The 24,977-nt window shown below is 37.3% G+C and overlaps 6 protein-coding genes across 6 annotated transcripts; 4 read left to right on the forward strand and 2 right to left on the reverse strand.

The window, feature by feature from the left end:
• Positions 724–1,988, forward strand: LOC18611070 (reticulon-like protein B13). Its single transcript, XM_018114012.1, has 4 exons — positions 724–1,018; positions 1,088–1,274; positions 1,367–1,572; positions 1,688–1,988. Exons 1-4 carry the CDS (start codon positions 991–993, stop codon positions 1,867–1,869), a joined length of 603 nt encoding a protein of 200 aa, XP_017969501.1. The 5' UTR covers positions 724–990; the 3' UTR covers positions 1,870–1,988.
• On the forward strand, positions 4,119–5,706 carry LOC18611071. The gene is made up of 4 exons (XM_018121260.1): positions 4,119–4,678; positions 4,790–4,976; positions 5,091–5,305; positions 5,416–5,706. Exons 1-4 carry the CDS (start codon positions 4,120–4,122, stop codon positions 5,583–5,585), a joined length of 1,131 nt encoding a protein of 376 aa, XP_017976749.1. The 5' UTR covers position 4,119; the 3' UTR covers positions 5,586–5,706.
• LOC18611072 (pentatricopeptide repeat-containing protein At4g37170) lies at positions 7,999–10,318 on the reverse strand. Its single transcript, XM_007047095.2, has one exon. The coding sequence runs from the start codon at positions 10,186–10,188 to the stop codon at positions 8,134–8,136; it is 2,055 nt and encodes a 684-aa protein (XP_007047157.2). The 5' UTR covers positions 10,189–10,318; the 3' UTR covers positions 7,999–8,133.
• Positions 10,607–14,401, forward strand: LOC108662621 (probable disease resistance protein At5g66900). The gene is made up of 5 exons (XM_018123945.1): positions 10,607–11,510; positions 12,024–12,424; positions 12,634–12,992; positions 13,246–13,457; positions 13,550–14,401. The coding sequence occupies exons 1-5, from the start codon at positions 10,856–10,858 to the stop codon at positions 14,383–14,385; spliced, it is 2,463 nt and encodes an 820-aa protein (XP_017979434.1). The 5' UTR covers positions 10,607–10,855; the 3' UTR covers positions 14,386–14,401.
• Positions 15,901–19,810, forward strand: LOC18611073 (probable disease resistance protein At5g66900). Its single transcript, XM_007047096.2, has 5 exons — positions 15,901–16,743; positions 17,257–17,657; positions 17,867–18,225; positions 18,479–18,690; positions 18,783–19,810. The coding sequence occupies exons 1-5, from the start codon at positions 16,089–16,091 to the stop codon at positions 19,616–19,618; spliced, it is 2,463 nt and encodes an 820-aa protein (XP_007047158.2). The 5' UTR covers positions 15,901–16,088; the 3' UTR covers positions 19,619–19,810.
• On the reverse strand, positions 19,963–23,865 carry LOC18611074 (serine/threonine-protein kinase SRK2I). Its single transcript, XM_007047097.2, has 9 exons — positions 23,327–23,865; positions 22,946–23,020; positions 22,752–22,853; positions 22,611–22,664; positions 22,416–22,508; positions 21,977–22,069; positions 21,053–21,157; positions 20,868–20,966; positions 19,963–20,656 (listed from the first exon to the last, which is right to left on the reverse strand). The coding sequence occupies exons 1-9, from the start codon at positions 23,501–23,503 to the stop codon at positions 20,372–20,374; spliced, it is 1,083 nt and encodes a 360-aa protein (XP_007047159.2). The 5' UTR covers positions 23,504–23,865; the 3' UTR covers positions 19,963–20,371.

Below are 24,977 nucleotides of genomic sequence, written 5' to 3' on the forward strand. Positions count from 1 at the left end.
ATTACACGTCTCTCATTCTTTTGTATTGTACTCCATGTATCACTTGAGAAAATAATCAACAAGACTTAAGCCGCAAAATAAACAAAAGAAAAGATGGGAGTTGAACGTTGTTTTGTTCTGTTCATTATAGTGTTTGGTCGTGAATGAATTAAAGAGGACAAACAGTTGGGTAGCAATTGATCGAGAGTAATAATAATGATGGAAAGCATGAAGGATATCCCCCACTTACACTGCTCCATGCAATTACTTCCCCCACCTGGATTCATCAATGAAATTGAAAATTGATGAAAGAAAAATACAAAGATTATCTTTGAAAATTCTTTATTTGTAAACAGTATCAGTTATCAGTGTATGTACTTATCCTTGTAACTACATAGTCATCATAATCTCTTTTTTTTTTTTTTACAATTTTGCTCTCCTAGTGAGTTTCTTCTTTGTTGCTCTGTAGTGAAAAGAAAAGCCCAAAAATAGAGTATTCTTTCAATGGATCAGTCATGGTTTTGAAGGAGACCTGCTCCCAGCTAGAGGCAGGTGTGAGCAGTGAGCAGAAGCCAGCTGGTCTCCAAAATGCTGAGTAACTTGGGCCTACGCGTTTACAATTTACATTATGTTTACAGGCCTCAGGCCTGGCTTGCAGCCTTTTCTCTCTCTACTTAGGAGACCAGATTCCCCTTTGTAAGAAAATTACAAAAAGGATTTCAATGGAAAACTATGAGCTGTTGTATGTCGCTCGGAGGAAGAATTTGCCTTTGTGTGCCGTATAAGGATTAAGGAAACTCTCAGTGGAAGCTGCCACGAGAGCTGCATGGCTTCCACGTCTCTCTATACTTCTGCACGTGTAAAACAAACATCTCTTTGTGCTGCACTTTCTTATCAACACCTTAACACTGAAACAATTTACTTTGAAATTTCAAACCATTAAAGAGAGAGAAAAAGGCTTCCATATCTTTCTTTCAGCATTTTTCAGCTTTGTTAGCTTCAATCAGAAGCATGTCTGCCACACCACGATCTGCATTAGGTAAGTTCCACAGCAAGCTTACGATTCTGATAGCTTTCTCTTAATATAACTTATTTTATTGGGGGGCAGATGCTTTCAGAGATATAATTCTATGGAGGAGAAAGAAACTGAGCGCAACTGTCCTCCTCGTTTCAACAGCAACATGGGTATTGCTGGAAGTTTATCAGCTCAATTTTATCACTGTTGCTTCATGGTTGGCCATGTTCATCGTTGCTTCGCTGTTCCTTTGGGGAAATGTACTAAGGCTCCTTGGCAAGTAAGATCTTTTCCCTTCTTTCGTCTTCTTCTTTCGTGAAAACAAAAATATGTGGATTAATGTTGATAGTGTGCATTGCCTTGTGGTGTTAGAGAGCCACCAAACTTGTCCGATTTGGAACTCTCGAAGGAAACTGCCTTGGAGATTGAAAACACTTGTCGAACATTTATCGAAGAAGTGATAGGATGGATGTTTCATGTGACTGTTGAGGGGGACTGGTTAGTATTTGCAAGAACAGTCGTTGGGTTGTTGTTACTTTCCTATGTTGGAAGCGATTTGCTAACACTTCTTTACATAGGTAATAATTAAACTAATTGATAATCTCAATAACCATGCCACTCTCCCTTTCTCTTTTTCCTAATGAAACATTCCTCTTCTTCTTGTTTCTTTCTTTTGTTGTTCGGTTCTTGCAGGCATTAAGACGGCCATGACAGTTCCTCTGATATATGTGAAGTATGGAGACCAAATAAAGAGGTGTGGGGAGAGGGTGAAGGACCAATTCAGAAGATTGTACGAGATGTTTGATGAGAAGGTGATAAGGAAGATGAAGAGTAAAATTGTCAGAGAAGAGAATAAAGAGAAGAAAGTTGAGTAGTGCCTCTTGGATTTTCTAGGCATGCTATCTGTAATTTTTCTTCTTAACGTTGTCACCCTTCATGCGCCCGTTCTTGATCAGCTCCAATTATTAAACTGGCTTTCCCCCTGTTTTATGAATGAATTTCAAAACTTAAATTCTTTAAAAAAAATTATTAAACTGAATAAGTCCGAAAAGAATATTATGGAATTAGCTGAATTTGTGCTAGTATTACAAATTAAATTAGGAAACGAAGCAAGGATCATAATGTTTTTCGGAATTCCATTAAGGGCTAAGCCGAAGCTTTGGGTCAAGCAAGTGATTTTGCTCGACCATTTAAGCTAGCAACCTTTTTGTTGAAACTACTTTAGCCTTCACCCTGGCAGATTGATCATGGCAGGGGCCATAATTTGCCTTCGACTTAATACCAGCTGATGGCTAAAACATGTGACCATTTCCTGTTTACGTACCTTAATTTCCCTTTCCCTGTCATCTTTCACTAGTTTGCTTTGCTCTTTTTTTGTGTTAAGACTCGAGACCTTTGCGTTTTCCTACGTTGACGACAGACCCTGGCAGAGATTTAATTTGCCTTTGATCATAATTAACGTCGTCTACTTCGATATATAAATGTATTATCTTACTTTAATTTCAGAAATATACGTACCAAACAGCTTAGATAGTTTATAAGAACTTATCTGTTGCAGTGTTCTTTTATTGCCCTTACAGAATAGCGGCTTCCAATGGCTAAACCCAACAAAGGCTTGGGCTAAATCTAATAAAAGAATTTAGGGTAATTTCACGATTCTGTCATTGCATTCGAAGACGTTTGCCAAAAAATTTAAAAACTATTTAATAAATGAAACATGGTGGAGAAACTAAACATTAAACAAAATTATTTACAAGGTATAATATAAGGTGAATTCGGATCCTGAAAGGTACTACCCTATAATTTGAGGGTAAAAGCAATATTGGCAGCGATTTCAACTCAAGGTCCAATGGCTAAAGCGTGTTCAATTCTCGTTCTACTATTTCTTTCAACTGCCCCTTTTCTCTAGTATTTTTCTTTTCCTTGTCTGGTTATTTATAATAATGCAATTTGATAAATAATGGAGTAGGTAATAGGGTAGCTATGTATTGAATTAAAGGACCAATCATTTTTCTAATTATAAACAACTCACCCATCAATTTTTCCAGCAAAAATTACAAAATTATTGATTATTTTATCTCAAGACGTTGTTAGTGGGAATTGACTTGTATTTTTAGACGGACCTTTCTCATTTGCTTAGTTTGATGGTTATATATGTGAGAACTTGAGAAACATTTAATTATTTTATGCAAATTGATCAATATTTTTTCCTTTTTATCAGTTAAATCGATAGGAACAAATTAATTTAGTCACACATGCAATAAACCGTCAAAGATCAAAGAAATTACTTCATACATACAATATGACCATTACTTACATCCACTGCCGTTAATATTACATGACTTTGATGTATAAATGTAGTAGTTATGGATAGCTTATAGTTGTTGCATGCCAATTGGTAAAGGTGGGTTACCTATACTTACAAGTTTTAATCTAAGACGAAGGAATTGTTAAGTTTGGATGAAACGTAAATTTTCATATATTTTATAATATAAGATTTGTTATATAAAGAAGTCATGACTTTGAATTCGAGGAGCATACCTATGTTTTACCAGTAACAATATAAAGTTACGAAAATATACATACCTATGTTTTGCAAGTAACAATATAAAATTACGAAAATACACATAAAGAAGCTCGAACCAGGAAAAGTTTTCATTAGTTTTGGAACTTTCAATGTAAGAAGAATACTACATCATCGATGACATGCGCACAATCATAGGTCAAGCTATTACAATCAATATATATCTTTTTCCTTTTCGTGTCATGTTTAATTGATAATCTTTGTGTTCAGCAATTTTCCCCCTTTTAGAAATACCGTGGTGGTTTCTCCCATTTTCATATGATGTCGTGCTGACTCTTGCACTTAACGGACCAAGATAAGTTTGCTTCTAAACTATAGAAATCAAGTTCGAGTTGTAATTAAATATAGACGGAAAGGTTTCCTAGTAGATACAGTACTGAAGTAAACAGACCAGGTCAAATAAACATATAATCAGTTCCAGGGGAAGGACAGGGCAGATTCCAAGAAGCAAAACTTGTTGGAGTTCAACGTAACTATAAATATATATACACCTTATGTTCTTGTTACAAGTTATGTGTAAAAGGAAAACCAGTTCCTTCGTATGAAAATGAACGCTGCTGCATTACGCGATGCTGGTATGGGGGTTACTCTAGCAACCGCAGTTAACGCATTATTGAGAGCCATAGCAGGAGTAATAACGACAACCAAAAGATTTAAACCCCTTCTCAATCACCTCAACGATACAGTTAACTGGATCACGCCCAGGATCAATGAGATAAGTCGGTCGACAGACTCACAGGAAATCGAAAGGTTGTTGGATCTATTGAATGAAGCCAAGGAAGCTGTTGATAAATGCGCTGGGGTACACTCGTGGAACTATTACAAGAAGTACAAGTTCGCCAAGGAGCTCATCGAACTGGATAATTCTATTCGTACAACGTTGCAAGTCTTCTTCCCGGTTATGATTTTGGGGGATACTAGACAAATTTTGGATGCTGTTGATGAACTGAAGCTAATGTTCTCATTTTTCTTTTATATTATACTTGAAGATTTTCAATCAAGTGCAAGAAATACTAGTGGTGTTATTTTTGATCTGATTCGATCCAATGTTTCATTTGAAAATCTTGGATTAAAGAAAATTGCCCAGTCTCAGCCTGCAGGTCAGTTCCTGATCTCTACCTGATCAACTTGCTTATGAGATTTTACCAATATGATTTTGCATGTGCCGCTATCCCTCCCTCGTTTTCGCTCACACTTCTGTTTTGTTGCAGAGATTGTAAACGATATAGCTCTATGGAAGAGAAAGAAGTTGAGCGGAACGCTTCTCTTCTCATCAACTGCAACATGGCTCTTGCAGCAAGTTTATCAATACAACTTCATCACTATTGCTTCATGGGTGGCCATTTTCTTTGTCACTTCATTGTTCATCTGGAGAAACGTAAATCGGTTTCTTGACCGGTGAGTGAATATCGTAGTTAATTTCATATCCGAAATCGAATTCCATTTCTTTTATCTTCCTCTAAATTTTAAATCGGATCAGGGATCGATGGAAACTACTCTTTTTAATCTCAGAGAAGAAGCAACCAAGTCCAGATTGGAGAATATCCGAGAGAAGGTTGCCATGGAGGTTGCAAACGCTTGTCGGGAACTGACTGATCAAATAATAGGATGGATATTTCATGCCACTGATGTTGAGGGAGAATGGTTTGTATTTCCACAAACGGTTGCCCTTCTACTAATTTTCTCCTGCGTTGGAAGCTTCTTTGATCTGCCAACACTTTGTAAAGGTAATAGTACATATAACATCGAAACTTTTCAGAACCTCCATACGTGCTTTTAGCCACCAACCCAAAGCCTCGTTTTCTTTGTTAAACTAATTTTCCTTTTGTTACTGCAGGTGTTATGATGGGTACAACGGTTCCTCCGATGGTTGCGAAGCACGGGGATAAAATGAAGACTTTTGGCAATATGGTGAGGATGCAATCGGGAAGAGTCTGCGAGATGGTCTTGGAGCTGCTGATCGATGCAGTGATTAACAACAGGAAGAAATCAAAGAAACAAAACTGATATTGCTGTTTGTTTCAACACAGGCATATTTGTCTGATCAAAGATCATGAGTTCATCATCAACGCTTTCATCCTTGGTACTGGAATTGGCTTCTATACTTGCAAGTCGCAAATAAATTAGAAAATTCATGGCAACCACGAATGATTTATAGTCATCGTTATTTGCTGAAGTTGTAAAGCTTATTACTCTTTAATTAGCATTACATCGATCCCCAGGTTTCGGTTTAAAATCTAAACTTCTGTTTGCTGAGAATCATGATTTTGAGATCTCCAAAAAAAGAACAAAACACACATCCTTAACTTCAGAAGATTGAAGAATCGAAACTAATTTAGTTCAACTAAGACAATAGGGAAATGCATACGGTGAAAAGATTGATCAACTTCAACCATAAAAACTTCTATAATTTATAATGAACTGGATGACTAAATTATTATATTATTTTCAGACACTTTGGGACCATTGTAATGGAGATTACTTATTAACAAGTTGTATAGACTGAATATGATAACAAGTATTAGTCAAAATAAACAAGTTATTAATAATATTTAGATAGACTAAATATCTTCATATCACCTCTCAGTAATATAAAATACTAAAAAAGTGATCATCCATTTTTCATTAATTTAACATCACATCCTTTGGAGCGAAAATTTGTAATGAAAAAAGTCTTCAATTATTTTGACGGAATAAGTATGTAATAAGAGTTTCTTTTTAAATGATTTTTTCAAATTTAGTTATAATTGTGAAAAAAATTAAAAATATAAATGAACAATTAAAGACGGGATGCATCCGAGCATTTGGTTCATTGATCGGTGCATAATTTCTTTATTTAAAGAGTAAGGTTTGAACCTCACTTTCTCAATTATAAAAAAAAAAAATTAAAGCTGAGATTAAGACTTTTTTTTTTTTGGTAAACAACTTGGAAAAAAAGAAAGAAAGAGAGAGAAACTCTATGTGCCACAGGCATCTTTGTTACCAATACATACATATGCACATATTTACATAAAAGGCCGTCTAAGGGCTAGACCAAATAAAAGAAATTGGGCTTTAATTAGTAAAACTAGACCCAACTTCGGCTTGGGCTCTATCTACTCAAGAGTATGGGCTTTGTCCCGCTCGATCCAAAATTTGTACTGGGTGTAGTTTGTTTTGTTTATTCTCAATGGGGCCGAACATATAGTACCGGCCGGTATCTAATTCGAGTAAGAAAAGTGAATAAGATATGCTGTTCATAAATGCAGATTAATTTCAATGTAAGCAACTAGGTTTCCATGTAAATTTAAAGATTTAAAATAGTTTTGCTTATCTTTCTGAGATCAGATGTAAACAACATAAGGTGGTGTATAAAGTATGGTGTTGTTTCTTCTATTTAATCTTTTTGTTTCTTCTTGTGCAATTTATTGTATGTGCTTCCCTTAAACTTCAACTTTCATGACAGCAATATGCATGAAGAGCTGGTCGAGTCAGACTCTTACAAAACTGTTTCTAGGTTAACAGGTGTAAGTACAAATTGTCACGTGACAAGAAGACTCCACGGACCCAGCAAATACTATACCAGGTCAATACTTGAGATGTTATTTCCATCTTGAAATGAATATACTTAACCTATCTTGCCACAATATTCCCTATAAAAGTTTCCAAGTGAAGCATCAGAGCTTTCCAACCAAAAACTTAAACTTGCTCCTTATAGGAATTTTGCTGCGGTGATGCAGCAATGGCAGCCGGTGTTAGGAACGATGATTTTGGAGCTGCAGCTAGAGAGCTATATGGGGATTTTCTACAAGCACATGATACGACCACTAATTTCATGTCCATCTATGAAATATGTTAACTTACTCCTATCAGTTATTCCAAACATTATGGAAATAATGCAAGTATGCAACTGCATCAAGGACTGATGGCATCTTCAAAGATGATGGCGTAGTTTCCTTGTGCAGCTGAACAATGCAACGTGGCTAGTTCATAACTTTGCAGAGGTCCCTTCGGCAGAGCAGTGGAAGAGGTATATATATATAGCTATCCGCATACAAGGGAAACAGTACTAAGTGGATGCTTCTCTTCAAAGGATCTTCGGGTAAATATATCTTTATCACTCGAGCAAAATTATAGAAGCTACACTGCCACAGTAAAACTTGGTGGTATGGACAACTTCAGTTCCATAAAATAATGAAGTAACATTCAGATTTAACTTGAACATTTAGAGGATTCAACTGTTCAACCAAATAACAGGTCTGTCAACAGGACAGCCCACTGGAGCAAATGGCTTCTACCAGTTCAGAATACCAGAAAGAATACTTTTACTTGGGTTCCCTCAGTAAAATATGATCATACCACCAAAATTGATCATTAGAACGTATATCCACATGATCAAACAAGGTATTTAGCAAAGATACACTGTATTCCTGAAGCTGGAATCAGTTTCAATATGCCATAACTTATTATTTTCTACTATTGTATAAACAATGGCCTTCCTACAGTCAAAAATTGAGTTGAAAGGCTGCAGCATTTTAGGCCTGGAGAAAATTGTCTAATGAAGTTTTTGTCTAAATCACCAATAGTCTCTACAAGAACAGTTCCCATCCTCAAAGCAATGGAACCGATTTGAATCCCTTACAGTTATTTTTCTGTCAACAATCTTTGAAATATATTTAATGGCATTATGGCAATCTACACATGTTCTCAAATTCTTGAAAACCTTGATTGGTGTTCCTGGAGGAGTAGCAATAATTCCAAACGCAACCGCTAACTTCTCACTGTGGTATGAGAGGTTTTGCTCCTTCTGCTCCTCCTCCACATCATGCAGCACAAAATTGGTGTTAGGGACATATCCTTCTTCCCTCATTCGCTTTGAAAGTTTAACTAAGAACTCATTTATTTCCTTGGATTTTGGGTGAGTAGTATCTCCCACCAAGAAAACATGTAGCTCTCTCTTGACCTCAATCCAGCTCAAACCTGGTTTCTTTACCACTCCTTTGTCATCCATTTTCTTTCTGATTTTTGCTACTTCATCCCACCTTCCAGCAGTGGCATATATGTTGGCCATAGTAACATAGGTCGCTGGATTTTCAGGCTCTATCTCAAACAATGCTTCAGCTGCTTTTTCTGCCAATTCAAGGTTTCCATGAATTCTACAACCACCAAGTAAGGAAGCCCACAAAAACTTATCTGGTTTCTTAGGCATCTTAACGATGATATTCTCAGCTTCCTGAAATCGGCTGGAGCGGGCTAATAAATCAATTATACAAGCATAATGATCAGCAGTATGGGTTAATCCATGTCTGTCCTTTATTGAGTGGAAATATTCTAGCCCTTTATCAACCAATCCAGCATGTGTACAAGCAGAAAGAACCCCAACAAAAGTAATGTGATCAGGTTTGGTTCCAGATTTTAGTAACAACTCGAAGTACTCCAAAGCCTCTTCAGGCTGACCATTCTGAGCATAACCAGTGATCAAAGAAGTCCATGAAACTAGATCAGGCAGAGGCATCCCATTAAACACCCTTTTGGCATTCTCAACATTTCCACACTTGGAGTACATGTGAACAAGAGCACTAGCAGCAAAAGAAAAAGGATTAAACCCAAGCCTTGTCATGCATCCATGAACCTGCTTCCCTATTTCCTCTGCAGCATGATCAGCACACGCATTCAAAACCCCAGCAAACGTAAACTCATTAGGTCTTATCCCCGATTTCATCAATTCCGAAAACAATTCAAACCCTTCTTCCCACCTCCCATCCTCAAAATACCTATCAATCATTGCAGTCCAAGACACAATATCTCTATCCACGATCTTATCAAAAACCCGCCTTGCTTCCTCTATACTCCCACATTTCCCATACATATCCATCAAAGCACTCCAAACAACCTCATCTAAATCCAACCCAGCTCGCGTTATACGACCATGAATCTCCTTCCCTGTAGTTAAACACCCCATAGCAGCAGAAGCAGCTATCGCGCTAGACACAGTAAATTTATTCAACTTAGAAACCATGCTCATTTCCCTCATTCTGTAAAGCTCTAAAGCTTCTTTAGGCCTATCAAAACGAACATAACCCGAAATCATCGCGGTCCACGAGAAATTATCTCTTTCAGGCATTTCATCAAACAACTTATTTGCTTCTTTAAGCATTCCCATTTTAGCATACCCAGACATCAAAGTGTTCCAAGAACACAAATCCCTTTCACTCATTTCATCGAAAACATTCTGGGCATCTGCCAAACTCCCGCACTTGGCGTACATATCCAAAAGACGGTTACAAATAACTAGGCCGGCTGAAAACCCAGAAATTTTTATATGTTGGTGAACTGATTTGCCCTCGTTAAGAGCTCTGTTTTGGCAGCAAAGCTGGATAAGAGTGGAGTAGAGAGAAGCTGGGGGTTTTTCGATTTGATTGAGGATTTGAATAGCTTCTTTTAAGCGTTTCTGGTTGCATAAATTATGTAATTGGTTTATTAGGTTGTCTTTGGTGTTTGGTTTGAAAAATGTTTTCCGAGGGGAATGTTTATGAATTTGGGTTTGGGAAGAAAACCAAGAAGCGAATATTGCTCTGTTTTTGTGAAACAAAGATAAAGAATGGGAAATTCTGGAATTTATTGATTTCATTGTTTTAAGAAATTTTCGTGTAAAATGTGGTTTTGGCTATGGTGATGATTTTCTAATTTTAGTGTGAAATTTGAAATCAAGACTTTTATAGAGAGATGGAAGCCTGATTCAAGGTGAATTTGGGCCAAAGCACGAGCAGCAAGCTCAATGTTAAACCCAATCCAAAAGAGTGTTTACATTAATATTAATTATAAATACATTTTAATTTACATTTAGTTAAAAATTATTTATTATTATTTTTTTGGGTACTGTTCTTTTCGTCCATCACATGTTGGGACATGGAAGTTGGAAAAGTAGTTTCACTGTTTCACAGTAAATCTGAAGACGTACGCCTACACTTTGTCCTTTTTCTGACTGTGACTAAGGCGTCGGACGCGTTAGTCAAACAACCATTTTAAGAGCTTGAAAGAAGGGAGGCCAGTTTCGTCAACATCAACTCGAGTCTTCACCAGTCTTTAGGTCTCACTATAATTAAAGTAAAGATTCCCGTCCCTGAAGGAAATTTCCAGGAGGCAGGAGCTTCTTCATTAAGGAATATGGGGAATATAAAAAAAAAAAAGCGGATTCCTTTATTTGGGGATTTCTGTTATGTGGAATTCTTGGCAAGTTCAGATGAAAACATAATATTTCTTGAATTTTGGTTCTTGGGGTTTCCATAAAGATTTCTATGGCAGCAGCTATTCTCGGAGAAGCGGTCTTAGGGGCAGTTTTTGGAGAGCTGCTTAAAGCCGTTGTAGAAGCGAGTAAAACAGCTACCCAGTTCCGTGATGTCTTGGCGGAACTGAAATCCACGCTATCATCCATACAGCCAACAATCAAAGCCATAGAATCACTCAACATACGTTATGACAGGGAGCACGAGACAAAACCGCTCATGGAAATCATTTCTAGAGGAGAGAAACTTGTCCAACAGTGCGTCAAAATCCATAGGTGGAACTTCTCCAAGAAGACTTGTTATACAAACAAACTTCGTGGATTGAAGGAAGAGCTCAAGCACTTCTGTGAGATTAATATGCAAACACAGCAAACAAGAGACATCAAAGAAGTGTTTTATAACGTGGAACAACTTGCTGGGGAAGTGAGAAGATTGAGTTCCAAAGGGGCGTCCGGTAGCGACAATGGGACGTTTAGTGAGGTTGCAGTTGTGGGTTCATGCGAACCTCCTAAGCCTCAAGGGGAAGTTGTTGGATTCGATGCGCCCTTGACCGAGCTAAAGATGAAGCTTTTTAAAGATGGGGTGTCGGTCATTGTTGTGTCTGCTCAGGGTGGATCCGGGAAGACAACCTTGGTTCAAGAGCTATGTCGGGATGAAGGAGTCAAAGGTATCATTTCCTGTGCTTAGCTTTGTTTATGCTTGATTTTTAGTTTCTGGTTCTTGACTGGTTTGATTATTAGATGCACATCTGTTGATTTGGTTATGTCACAAGTGGAAACCAGAGTGGAATGGCTAGCTTAACTTGAATAAATTTTGGAAGTAGGAGAAAATGTTTCTTCTGAAAATTCATTTGGAATAGTTGTGAATCCTTTGGAAGACGTTATTTGTCAAATCCAATTGAATTAAACACTTTGCCATGTAAGACTTCGAGTGTAGAATAACTAGATAACTGTTCAAGCATTTGGTAAAGATATTTTATGAGTAATTTTGATTGTAGTTGGAATGATTTCCTTTGTGCGGTCCTTCAACTGGAATTCTACTGAGGCAAGCGATTGAGAAATTTTGGATTCTATTTTACCAAATTTTCATGCATTAAAATCGGGGAATATGTTTGTCACTTGCAAAATGCTATAAATTATCTTTGAAACTTTGCCAGATTTCTAATGCGATGTTTGAACAGGAAAATTTAAAGAAAACATCTTCTATGTGACTGTTTCAAAGGCACCCAACCTGGAGGTCATTTTGCAGAAATTACTCCGGCTTAAGGATTCTAGAATGCCTGAATTTCAGAATGAGGAGGATGCCCTGAACCACTTGGAACAAAACTTCAGGAAAATGGCAACCAATCCCATATTACTCATCCTGGACGATGTTTGGTCTGGATCTGAATCCCTTGTTGAGAAGTTAAAGTTTACATTGCCAGATTACAAGATCTTGGTAACATCAAGATTTGCCTTTCCAAGATTTGATTTTACATATCGTCTGAAACCATTAAATGATGATGATGCTATGACTCTGTTTCGTCACTTTGCATTCTCGAAAGATGTGGATCCTGACATTTCAGATGATCTCGTGAATAAGGTATTTTTATCAATCTGAAGACTCGTTCTAACTTTCACCCCTTGTATGAAACTTTGAACACTTTCATACTTCACTGTTGATTTGCCACTGTAATTTAGATTAAAGATCGAAAGGTTCAAATCTTTATATTTGTATACCAAGGTCGGTTTAATTAAAGTGTTTTCCTGAACCTCCAAAAAATGACTTTGATGTTGTGTAACGAATTTTAGGTAATGAAAAGCTGTAAGGGACTCCCACTGGCCCTTGACGTGGTTGGTAGATCACTTCGTGGGCAACCTGGTACAATCTGGCGACGTAGAGCAAAGCAGCGGTCTAAAGGAGAATCCATCTTTAATTCTAGCAATGAGCTGCTTACTTGTCTTCAAAGCAGTTTAGATGCATTGGATAGTAAGGCAGGAATAAGGGACTGCTACCTGGACCTAGGTTCGTTCCCTGAAGATCACTGGATTCCTGCTACTGCCCTCATTGATATGTGGGTTGAGCAGTACAAACTTGATGAAGATGATGATGCCATTTTCAACCTCCATGAACTCTCTACCAGGAATCTAGTTAATCTTGTAGTCGTGAGGTATGCTAGTCAGTTCTTACTTTCTATCTACTGTAACTTTAGCATCCATGTCCTGCCATTCTCATTTTATTCTCTTCAATCTATCCATATTATAGGGTTTCTCCCGTTGTACCCTATAATTCCATTAATCTGAATGTAAATCAAGCAGGACAGATCTTCAACCTTGCTTCCCTTATCAGATAGGCACTAAGTTATTGTTTATGGTACATGTTTGAATCTCTACCCAACAGATTTCTTTTTGCTTATTCACCAGGAAAGATGCACGTGAAGCTGATGGCTACTACAAAGAGCACTTTGTCACGCAACATGATCTTCTCAGAGAGCTGGCTATCTATCAGAGCAGCTTGGACCCCGTGGAAAAAAGAAAGAGGTTAATTGTAGAGCTAAGCCGCAACAATTTTCCCAATTGGTGGTTGGAAGAAAAGCAGCAAACTCTTGGTGCCCGCCTTTTGTCTATCTCCACAGGTTGTTATCTCTACCTTCAGACACATGCACACACAATAAGAAATTTAGTCCTTCTACCCTAAGTTCTCGTGCCATTTTTTACCTCATCACAGATGAAACATTCACATTCAGCTGGGGCAACATCCAAGCACCAGAAGTTGAGGTTGTAGTTCTCAATTTTCGGACGAAGAACTACACCTTGCCTGTCTTCATGGAGAAAATGGATAAATTGAAGGTTTTGATAGTCACGAATAGCAGTTTCTACCCAGCTGAATTAAGTAACTTTCTGCTTCTGTGTTCTTTATCGAATCTAAGGAGAATTAGGTTAGAGAAGGTGTCAGTTCCTTCCCTCAGCATGAGCTCTTTACACCTAAAGAATTTGGAAAAAATATCCTTATATATGTGTAATATCGGTCAGGCTTTTGGGAATGGCACTAAGAAGATGTCAGATATTTTTCCGAATCTTTTGGAAATTGACATTGACTATTGTGATGATCTGGTGGAACTGACTGATGGGTTGTGTGATCTTGTTCATCTGATGAAGCTCAGTATCACTAACTGCCACAAGCTTTGTGCACTGCCTGAAGGCATTGGAAAGCTGGTAAACTTAGAAGTGCTAAGGCTAGCATCCTGTACCGATCTCGTGAGGTTGCCCGAGACCATTGGGAGCTTATCCCAGCTTAATATTTTTGACATTTCCGACTGCCTGAGCATCATCAACATGCCGGTCCAGATTGGGGAACTGCACAATCTAAGGAAGCTCTATATGAGAGGGTGCTCTAGTTGTAACCTACCTCCAACAATCACAAAGCTTCAACGTTTGAAGGATGTCATATGCGATGAGGAGACTGCCTATCAATGGGATTGTTTCAAATCCTATCTCAGCAATCTAAGGGTAACAGTTCATGAAGAAGACATCAACTTGAACTGGCTCCGGACTTGTTTTTAAGATTCCTCTCTTCTCATGTGGTGCTGGAGCCTCCTTTCTTTTCATATACGTTAGTCTCCTTTACGTATTTATCACCACTCATTGAAATTTAGTGGTTAGGTTGGAAGACACTCCAACCAAACAAATTTATTTTTATTATTAAAAAAAAATTGATTGTAGAACATAATTAAAAAGAAAACCCCTTTCGACAACTTAGCCAGAAAATGAACAATAATTTGGAATACTAAATGAGTTTCAATATGGACAATTAATTTTTTTTCTTACTCTAAACCTGTGGTAGTTACATAATACTACCAAGAAACCAACTCTACATAAAAACTTGAAAGGTACGTGTTACACAAAGTAAAACACTCCATAGCAGCAGAAGCAGCTATCGCGCTAGACACAGTAAATTTATTCAACTTAGAAACCATGCTCATTTCCTTCATTCTGTACAGCTCCAAAGCTTCTTTAGGCCTATCGAAACGAACATAACCCGAAATCATCGCGGTCCACGAGAAATTATCTCTTTCAGGCATTTCATCAAACAACTTATTTGCTTCTTTAAGCATTCCCATTTTAGCATACCCAGACATCAAAGTGTTCCAAGAACACAAATCCCTGTCACTCATTTCATCGAAAACATTCTGGGCATCTGCCAAACTCCCGCACTCGGCGTACATATAAAAGGCGGTTATAAATAACTACGCCGGCTGAAAACCCAGAAATTTTTTTATGTTGGTGAACTGATTTGCCCTCGTTAAGAGCTCTGTTTTGGCAGCAAAGCTGGATAAGAGCGGAGTAGAGAGAAGCTGGGGGTTTCTCGATTTGATTGAGGATTTGAATAGCTTCTTTTAAGAGTTTCTGGTTCCATAAATTATGTAATTGGTTTATTAGATTGTCTTTGGTGTTTGGTTTGAAAAATGTTTTCTGAGGGAAATGTTTATGAATTTAGGTTTGGGAAGAAAACCAAGAAGAGAATATTGCTCTGTTTTTGTGAAACAAAGATAAAGAATTGGAAATTCTGGAATTTATTGATTTCATTGTTTTAAGAAATTTTCGTGTAAAATGTGGTTTCCGCTATGGTGATGATTTTCTACTTTTAGTGTGAAATTTGAAATCAAGACTTTTATAGAGAGATGGAAGCCTGATTCAAGGTGAATTTGGGCCAAAACACGAGCAACAAGCTCAATGTTAAAACCCAATCCAAAAGATTGTTTACATTAATATTAATTATAAATACATTTTAATTTACATTTAGTTAAAATTTATTTATTATTATTTTTTTGGGTGCTGTTCTTTTCGTCCATCACATGTTGGGAGTTGGGACATGGGAGTGGGAAAAGTAGTTTCAGTGTTTCACAGTAAATCTTAAGACGCACGCCTAGGCTTTGTCCTTTTTCTGACTGTGACCAAGGCGTCGGAGACCTTAGCTAAACAACCATTTTAAGAGCTCGTAAGAAGGGAGGCCAGCATTAATAGACTTTCGTCAACATTAACTCGACTATTTTCCACTCTTTAGGTCCCATTATAATTAAAGTAAAGATTCCCGTACCCGAAGGAAATTTCCAGGGGGCAGGAGCTTCTTCATTAAGGAATATGGGGAATATATATATATATATAAAAAAAAGCGGATTCCTTTATTTGGGGAATTCTTGCCAAGTTCAGATGAAAACATTAATATTTCTTGAATTTTGGTTCTTGGGGTTTCCACAAAGATTTTTATGGCAGCAGCTTTGGTCGGAGGAGCGGCCTTAGGGGCAGTTTTTGGAGAGCTGCTTAGAGCCGTTGTAGAAGCGAGGAAAACACTTGCCCAGTTCCGTGATGCCTTGGCGGAACTGGAATCCACGCTATCATCCATACAGCCAACAATCAAAGCCATAGAATCACTCAACAAACTTCATGACAGGGAGCACGAAATGAAACCGTTCATGGAAATCATTTGTACAGGAGAGAAACTTGTCAGGCAGTGCTTCAAAGTCCATAGGTGGAACTTCCCCAAGAAGACTTGTTATACATACAAACTTCGTGGATTGAAGAAAAAGCTCGACAGCTTCTGTCTGATTAATATGCAAATACAGCTATTAAGAGACAACAAAGAAACGTCTTATAAAATGGAACAACTTGCTGGGGAAGTGAGAAGATTGAGTTCCAAAGGGGCGTCCGGTAGCGACAATGGGACGTTTAGTGAGGTTGCAGTTGTGGGTTCATGCGAACCTCCTAAGCCTCAAGGGGAAGTTGTTGGATTCGATGCGCCCTTGACCGAGCTAAAGATGAAGCTTTTTAAAGATGGGGTGTCGGTCATTGTTGTGTCTGCTCAGGGTGGATCCGGGAAGACAACCTTGGTTCAAGAGCTATGTCGGGATGAAGGAGTCAAAGGTATCATTTCCTGTGCTTAGCTTTGTTTATGCTTGATTTTTAGTTTCTGGTTCTTGACTGGTTTGATTATTAGATGCACATCTGTTGATTTGGTTATGTCACAAGTGGAAACCAGAGTGGAATGGCTAGCTTAACTTGAATAAATTTTGGAAGTAGGAGAAAATGTTTCTTCTGAAAATTCATTTGGAATAGTTGTGAATCCTTTGGAAGACGTTATTTGTCAAATCCAATTGAATTAAACACTTTGCCATGTAAGACTTCGAGTGTAGAATAACTAGATAACTGTTCAAGCATTTGGTAAAGATATTTTATGAGTAATTTTGATTGTAGTTGGAATGATTTCCTTTGTGCGGTCCTTCAACTGGAATTCTACTGAGGCAAGCGATTGAGAAATTTTGGATTCTATTTTACCAAATTTTCATGCATTAAAATCGGGGAATATGTTTGTCACTTGCAAAATGCTATAAATTATCTTTGAAACTTTGCCAGATTTCTAATGCGATGTTTGAACAGGAAAATTTAAAGAAAACATCTTCTATGTGACTGTTTCAAAGGCACCCAACCTGGAGGTCATTTTGCAGAAATTACTCCGGCTTAAGGATTCTAGAATGCCTGAATTTCAGAATGAGGAGGATGCCCTGAACCACTTGGAACAAAACTTCAGGAAAATGGCAACCAATCCCATATTACTCATCCTGGACGATGTTTGGTCTGGATCTGAATCCCTTGTTGAGAAGTTAAAGTTTACATTGCCAGATTACAAGATCTTGGTAACATCAAGATTTGCCTTTCCAAGATTTGATTTTACATATCGTCTGAAACCATTAAATGATGATGATGCTATGACTCTGTTTCGTCACTTTGCATTCTCGAAAGATGTGGATCCTGACATTTCAGATGATCTCGTGAATAAGGTATTTTTATCAATCTGAAGACTCGTTCTAACTTTCACCCCTTGTATGAAACTTTGAACACTTTCATACTTCACTGTTGATTTGCCACTGTAATTTAGATTAAAGATCGAAAGGTTCAAATCTTTATATTTGTATACCAAGGTCGGTTTAATTAAAGTGTTTTCCTGAACCTCCAAAAAATGACTTTGATGTTGTGTAACGAATTTTAGGTAATGAAAAGCTGTAAGGGACTCCCACTGGCCCTTGACGTGGTTGGTAGATCACTTCGTGGGCAACCTGTTACAATCTGGCGACGTAGAGCAAAGCAGCGGTCTAAAGGAGAATCCATCTTTAATTCTAGCAATGAGCTGCTTACTTGTCTTCAAAGCAGTTTAGATGCGTTGGATAGTAAGGCAGGAATAAGGGACTGCTACCTGGACCTAGGTTCGTTCCCTGAAGATCACTGGATTCCTGCTACTGCCCTCATTGATATGTGGGTTGAGCAGTACAAACTTGATGAAGATGATGATGCCATTTTCAACCTCCATGAACTCTCTACCAGGAATCTAGTTAATCTTGTAGTCGTGAGGTATGCTAGTCAGTTCTTACTTTCTATCTACTGTAACTTTAGCATCCATGTCCTGCCATTCTCATTTTATTCTCTTCAATCTATCCATATTATAGGGTTTCTCCTGTTGTACCCTATAATTCCATTAATCTGAATGTAAATCAAGCAGGACAGATCTTCAACCTTGCTTCCCTTATCAGATAGGCACTAAGTTATTGTTTGTGGTACATGTTTGAATCTCTACCCAACAGATTTCTTTTTGCTTATTCACCAGGAAAGATGCACGTGAAGCTGATGGCTACTACAAAGAGCACTTTGTCACGCAACATGATCTTCTCAGAGAGCTGGCTATCTATCAGAGCAGCTTGGACCCCGTGGAAAAAAGAAAGAGGTTAATTGTAGAGCTAAGCCGCAACAATTTTCCCAATTGGTGGTTGGAAGAAAAGCAGCAAACTCTTGGTGCCCGCCTTTTGTCTATCTCCACAGGTTGTTATCTCTACCTTCAGACACATGCACACACAATAAGAAATTTAGTCCTTCTACCCTAAGTTCTCGTGCCATTTTTTACCTCATCACAGATGAAACATTCACATTCAGCTGGGGCAACATCCAAGCACCAGAAGTTGAGGTTGTAGTTCTCAATTTTCGGACGAAGAACTACACCTTGCCTGTCTTCATGGAGAAAATGGATAAATTGAAGGTTTTGATAGTCACGAATAGCAGTTTTTACCCAGCTGAATTAAGTAACTTTCTGCTTCTGTCTTCTTTATCGAATCTAAGGAGAATTAGGTTAGAGAAGGTGTCAGTTCCTTCCCTCAGCAAGAGCTCTTTACACCTAAAGAATTTGGAAAAAATATCCTTATATATGTGTAATATCGGTCAGGCTTTTGGGAATGGCACTAAGAAGATGTCAGATATTTTTCCGAATCTTTTGGAAATTGACATTGACTATTGTGATGATCTGGTGGAACTGACTGATGGGTTGTGTGATCTTGTTCATCTGATGAAGCTCAGTATCACTAACTGCCACAAGCTTTGTGCACTGCCTGAAGGCATTGGAAAGCTGGTAAACTTAGAAGTGCTAAGGCTAGCATCCTGTACCGATCTTGTGAGGTTGCCCGAGACCATTGGGAGCTTATCCCAGCTTAATATTTTTGACATTTCCGACTGCCTGAGCATCATCAACATGCCGGTCCAGATTGGGGAACTGCACAATCTAAGGAAGCTCTATATGAGAGGGTGCTCTAGTTGTAACCTACCTCCAACAATCACAAAGCTTCGACGTTTGAAGGATGTCATATGCGATGAGGAGACTGCCTATCAATGGGATTGTTTCAAATCCTATCTCAGCAATCTAAGGGTAACAGTTCATGAAGAAGACATCAACTTGAACTGGCTCCGGACTTGTTTTTAAGATTCCTCTCTTCTCATGTGGTGCTGGAGCCCCCTTTCTTTTCATATATGTTAGTCTCCTTTATGTATTTATCACCACTCATTGAAATTTTGTGGTTCGGTTGGAAGACACTCCAACCAAACAAATTTATTTTTATTATTAAAAAAAAAATTGATTGTAGAACATAATTAAAAAGAAAACCCCTTTCGACAACTTTGCCAGAAAATGAACAATAATTTGGAATACTAAATGAGTTTCAATATGGACAATTAATTTTTTTTCTTACTCTAAACCTGTGGTAGTTACATAATACTACCAAGAAACCAAATCTACGTAAAAACTTGAAAGGTACGTGTTACACAAAGTAAAAATATAAATTATATATATTCAACTGCAAAAACAGAACCAAGCAAAAAGTACAAGACCAATGCCAAAATACAAATGAACAGGAGTTCAACTGGAACGGGATGTGGAAGTTGGGGAGATGACCATCCAATATAGAATCTTTTTTTTTTTTCAGTGATTCCCCATGTAAAGTAGAATTAAATATCAATTTCTTCCACAGATTTGTAGAAAGCTTTCATGCTATGAACATATATGGACACAACGGACCATGACAATTCAGACCAGCATTGTGAAGTATGCACTTCCCCTACAGTCTTTCTCTCCGATACTTTACCAGGCACTCTTACCATAAACTCCCTGCAGCTAGGTCTTCAAAATTTGATATGTGCAAAACAGCTGCACCATTGCGGAGAAGCTGTCTTCTTGGTATTACATTGCGTAGACTATCTCCCCACTGCTATCAACCTCGAGCTCAGATTCAGAATCCAGGTCATCCATGTACTCATCATCACTGCCACCCATGTAAGGGTTGAAGCCAATTGCCACAGCAGCCGGAATGGTGGCCTCAGCAATTATCTGCATGATCGTATCTGTGCTCTGCATAGGTTGATCAGGCTCCTCAAAGTGGTTACCCATTGTGTTCTCATCCATCAGATCAGCAGGGAGATTCTTCAAGAACCACTCATGATTTCTAATTTCAGGAATTGTAATTCTCTGTTACAAAAAATTATCCATTATCAGAAGGTTTAATCACTTTGAAATTATGGTCGTTTCCATACATTACCACCCAAAGCCAAAAAGGCCACTCCCTCTGTCGTCATGTGTCTCTCTTTACATTCTTGGATGCTCATGTCCCAAAATAAGTAGTTAGCTTTGAAAAATCAAGAAACAAATTTAGGATTGGCAGTAAGCAGACATCACTCACAGCTGTAGGATCTGCAACAAAAATCCTTGAAATCAGATGCCGACACTCTGGAGATATTTGGACAACATCAGGAATGGAATACTGGACGCTGAGAATTCTCTGCATGAACCAATAAAAGACATGAGCCAACAGTTTCTTTGGGGAAAAAAATAAGACTAATGCAGTAACAAGGTTCAATAATATACTTGTATGGTCTTCCGAAAATCTTTTGGCTCATCAGGATCCTCAAAAGGATATGCCCCAACCAGCATCACATACAAGGTAACCCCACATGACCAGACATCTGCAATCTGGTATCATAAGACAAAGTCATTCACTCGTTTTACTAATTAAAATATTCTCACATCAACATGCAAATTAATTGAAACAAGCACATAGGCCAAAGTATAACTCACTTGGACAAAAGAACACCATAGAGAGTCAGGTAATACCATTGCTAACTCTCTCTGATGTTAATTTGTGCATATTTGGATATCAATAAATTACCTATTGTTCAAGATCCAGTCACAATTTGTAAATATTTGCCTTGTGTTAACATGGCCCATAAGACATAGTAAGGTTTAAGAAGAGTGTAAAGAAAAGTGCAACCATAAGACCAGTTCCTATTCATCAAGAAATAAAACTACTGATATAAGCTTCACTCTCCAGTCACAGCTGACCAAATAAAACAAACAAGAAACCAACTTCCCATGCTGTCCCTGACAATATACTATATTCAGAAAAGTGTAAGTAACTTCAAACCTAATCATCGACGCTCAACAATAAGAGTTTAAAGGACCAAAATTCATTCCAATACTAAACCAGATCCATCCAACAAATCAGCACATTTTATATAAGCAGACAAATGATTAACCAATTTATGCCTTCCTAGTCAAAGGACTGCCTATGCAGCTGAGGATCATTTCTAGTTAGCATATTTTGCAAACAAGTTATTGATAGTCAACTGAAGTTTTCAATCAACTAACAGGTGAAAACCATCAATTTTATGTAATTTCACCCACACACACAACTAGAAAACAATGACATCTACCTCTTAAGCCTTAACAAGGAATTGCATGTTAATAGTAAACTGACATTCCAAACTAATTTGAATTATCTTGTAAATATACCTTGCCATCATATTCTCGCCTTAGGAGCACCTCAGGAGCAATGTATGCAGGAGTTCCAACAGTAGATTTAGGTTGCGAATGAAGAACTGAAGACTGAGAAGAACAACCACAACCAAACATATAAACATGATAATCATCTCAGAAAATCATAAAACCTATTAGAAACCAAAAGAAGAAATTTCTTAATGGAAAACTTATAAAGTTGCATGATATTGTTCACTCAAATGTACCAAAAGAAATGGAAGCAAATGCCAAGAAAGAAGCAAATGAGCACAAGAACTTTTAAGCAAAGAAAAATCATCATAATCCTATATAGAAGAAGTACAACCTCACCGAAGAAAATGATACTAAATGTTTCACATTATAGAAAGTAGAACCATTAACATCAAGTCCAAGCATCAAACGATAGGATAACAACAAAGATTCCAGCAAGGTATACCTTAGAGTACCCAAAATCACATATCTTAAGCCGAGGAGCTGGACTTCCGTCCAACAAAGTGTTTTCCAACTTCAAATCACGGTGGCATACTTGCTTCATCAAGGGAGAAAAAACATCACATCAATGAGAAAAATAGTTTATCAAGTCACACATAATACAATTTCAACAACAAATAAATGTATAAATTATGACTACCATTGCGTGGCAATAACTAACTCCGGATATAAGTTGTTGAAAGAAGAAGCGAGCCTGCACCAAAATCGTGAATATAGATATAAAACAAAACCACAACTAAAACGGGATTCAAAATGAATGAAAAATAGAAGGAAAACGAACCTCATCTTCATTGAATCTACCAGCAGCACAAATTCTCTCAAAAAGCTCTCCTCCAGATGCATATTCCATTACAATGGCAAGATGAGTAGGTGTTAAAATAACCTAGCATCACAATTTTCCATAAATAGTTAATCACGACATTAACTTAATTTTTAAAAATAAAATAAAATAAAAACAGTAAGTATAAACCTTACCTCTTTGAATCTAACAATATTGGAATGCCTCAATGACCTATGATTAATAATTTCTCTTTGAACATTTTCATCTATCTGTATAGCACAAGTAGCACAAATTTTAATGAGATAATTTATTAATCCGAATATTAAAAATTAAAAATTAGAAACTAAAAAAAAAAGTTAGTTAAAGTAGTTGAGAAAGCAGGAAAAACATTTCCGAAATTGACAAAATTAATATAACCCCCGCAATAAATTCCCGCAACTTAGAAAATATGAAAATCCAGAAACATAAAGCTTTATCTTCAATAAATACCATAATAATCCAAACGAACTTATTTCCATAAATAGAGCAAAACCACAACAACAAGACATCGCTGACTATAAATTTACAAAACTAACCTTATCGCCTCTCTCGATGTACTTGACAGCAACTAGGTCTTTGGTAACCTTATCTCTCATAAGCCGGGCGACTCCGAAATTACCCGCCCCGATATCTCTGACGAAATCGTAACGGTCACTGTCGTGCATGATCGGCATATCCATAGCCGGCCCGACTGTTAGGTCCGCCCGATCCATATTTCTCTCTTTTCAGTGTCCGATTCTACACCTACGACAAGAGCAACTCACGACCACATCACCGAACTGAACCTCAACACGGACGTAGTTTAGTTTAGATGAGTCACTGAGTTGAAAGAGTCGATTAATGAAAAAAAAAAAAAAAAAAAGCGTTTTCGTCTTTAGTTGATCGGCGATCAATAGAGTGGTTCTGCAACAGTGAAGGGAGGAGGCGAGGACTTTTTGGGGAAGCTGAAGTGACAATGCCAAGGAAATATCTGCTAGGTGCAAGGAGGAGAAGAGAAATGCGGCGTCGTTTGGAGGTGGTTGCTCGGTGGGTAACGAATAGGATTGGCTCCTTTTTTAGGCTGTCTTGTTATATATGGATTAATTTGACCTTTTTGCTGCTTTTTATCAGGACCCGAATGACTTAAATATCCCTGATTTGGATAATTTTAAAGAGGAGTCACGTGGATTTGGAATGCTTGGGAGAATTTATTCGGTATTATGCTGTCTTTTACATGTTAAAGTGATCCGACGGTTCGGTTTGATCCTTCGTTGCCCAAATGAACACGCAATGATATATTTTTTTATGATTATCTCTTTTGCTTTCCTTTTTTTCCTAAAAAATTAATTTCCATCAATTAAAATTAAAATGAAGATAATACTATATAGTATTTTATATACTAGTAAATTATTTCATTTCCATATTTCATACATATTACATATAAATCAATATGTTTTTTTGTATGTATCAACAACCTTGCTTAATTATGTATTTTTTATAAATGAGATTAAATTTGATATATTATTCGATTGATTATCATTAAAAATATATTATTATTTTTAACTTCAACAAATCATTCGATGCTAAAGCAACATGCATTGTGTGCTAAACTTGATTTATCACTTTAATTAATCATTTCAAATAGATTTCAATTAATAGATGCACTAACATGTTGGACATTTAATTTAAAACATTAAAAACTAATCCCTAACCTTTAATCTGAATTAATGTAATTAATTTTGTAAATACGAATTATTAAATTTTATATCATATGCGTGATAATTAAAAATAAAACAAAATTTTCTGATTTTCAAGCATGGTTACGTGCAAAAATAATACTTTCAGAAATTAACTTTCCTTTCTATTGAGGAAAAGCATGTGATTGGCTGAGAGCATGGTGTCGGGCACGCATAGTGCAATCACCTTGAAAGGATGTTTTGGTCAATTCAGGTGGAATGGATTGTCCATTCGTGGACAAAGCCTTCGGAACAAAGGAAAGTTTCTGACTTTCAAGCGGTAGTTTTCCAAATAAAGAAATTAGCATGTGGTAAGAATACACCCCACGCAACAAGGAACAAGAACTACACCAATCTAGCACCCTCGATAGACTCGACCTTTCGGAAAGGTCAATGATCCGACGGTATAGAACCTTTCAAAGGCAGCGGTAACGTACTACGTTAAAACATTTTGAAGATTTATAGTTTTGTA

This window comes from Theobroma cacao, chromosome 1, assembly GCF_000208745.1.
Source record: "Theobroma cacao cultivar B97-61/B2 chromosome 1, Criollo_cocoa_genome_V2, whole genome shotgun sequence".
Lineage (NCBI taxonomy): Eukaryota > Viridiplantae > Streptophyta > Magnoliopsida > Malvales > Malvaceae > Theobroma > Theobroma cacao.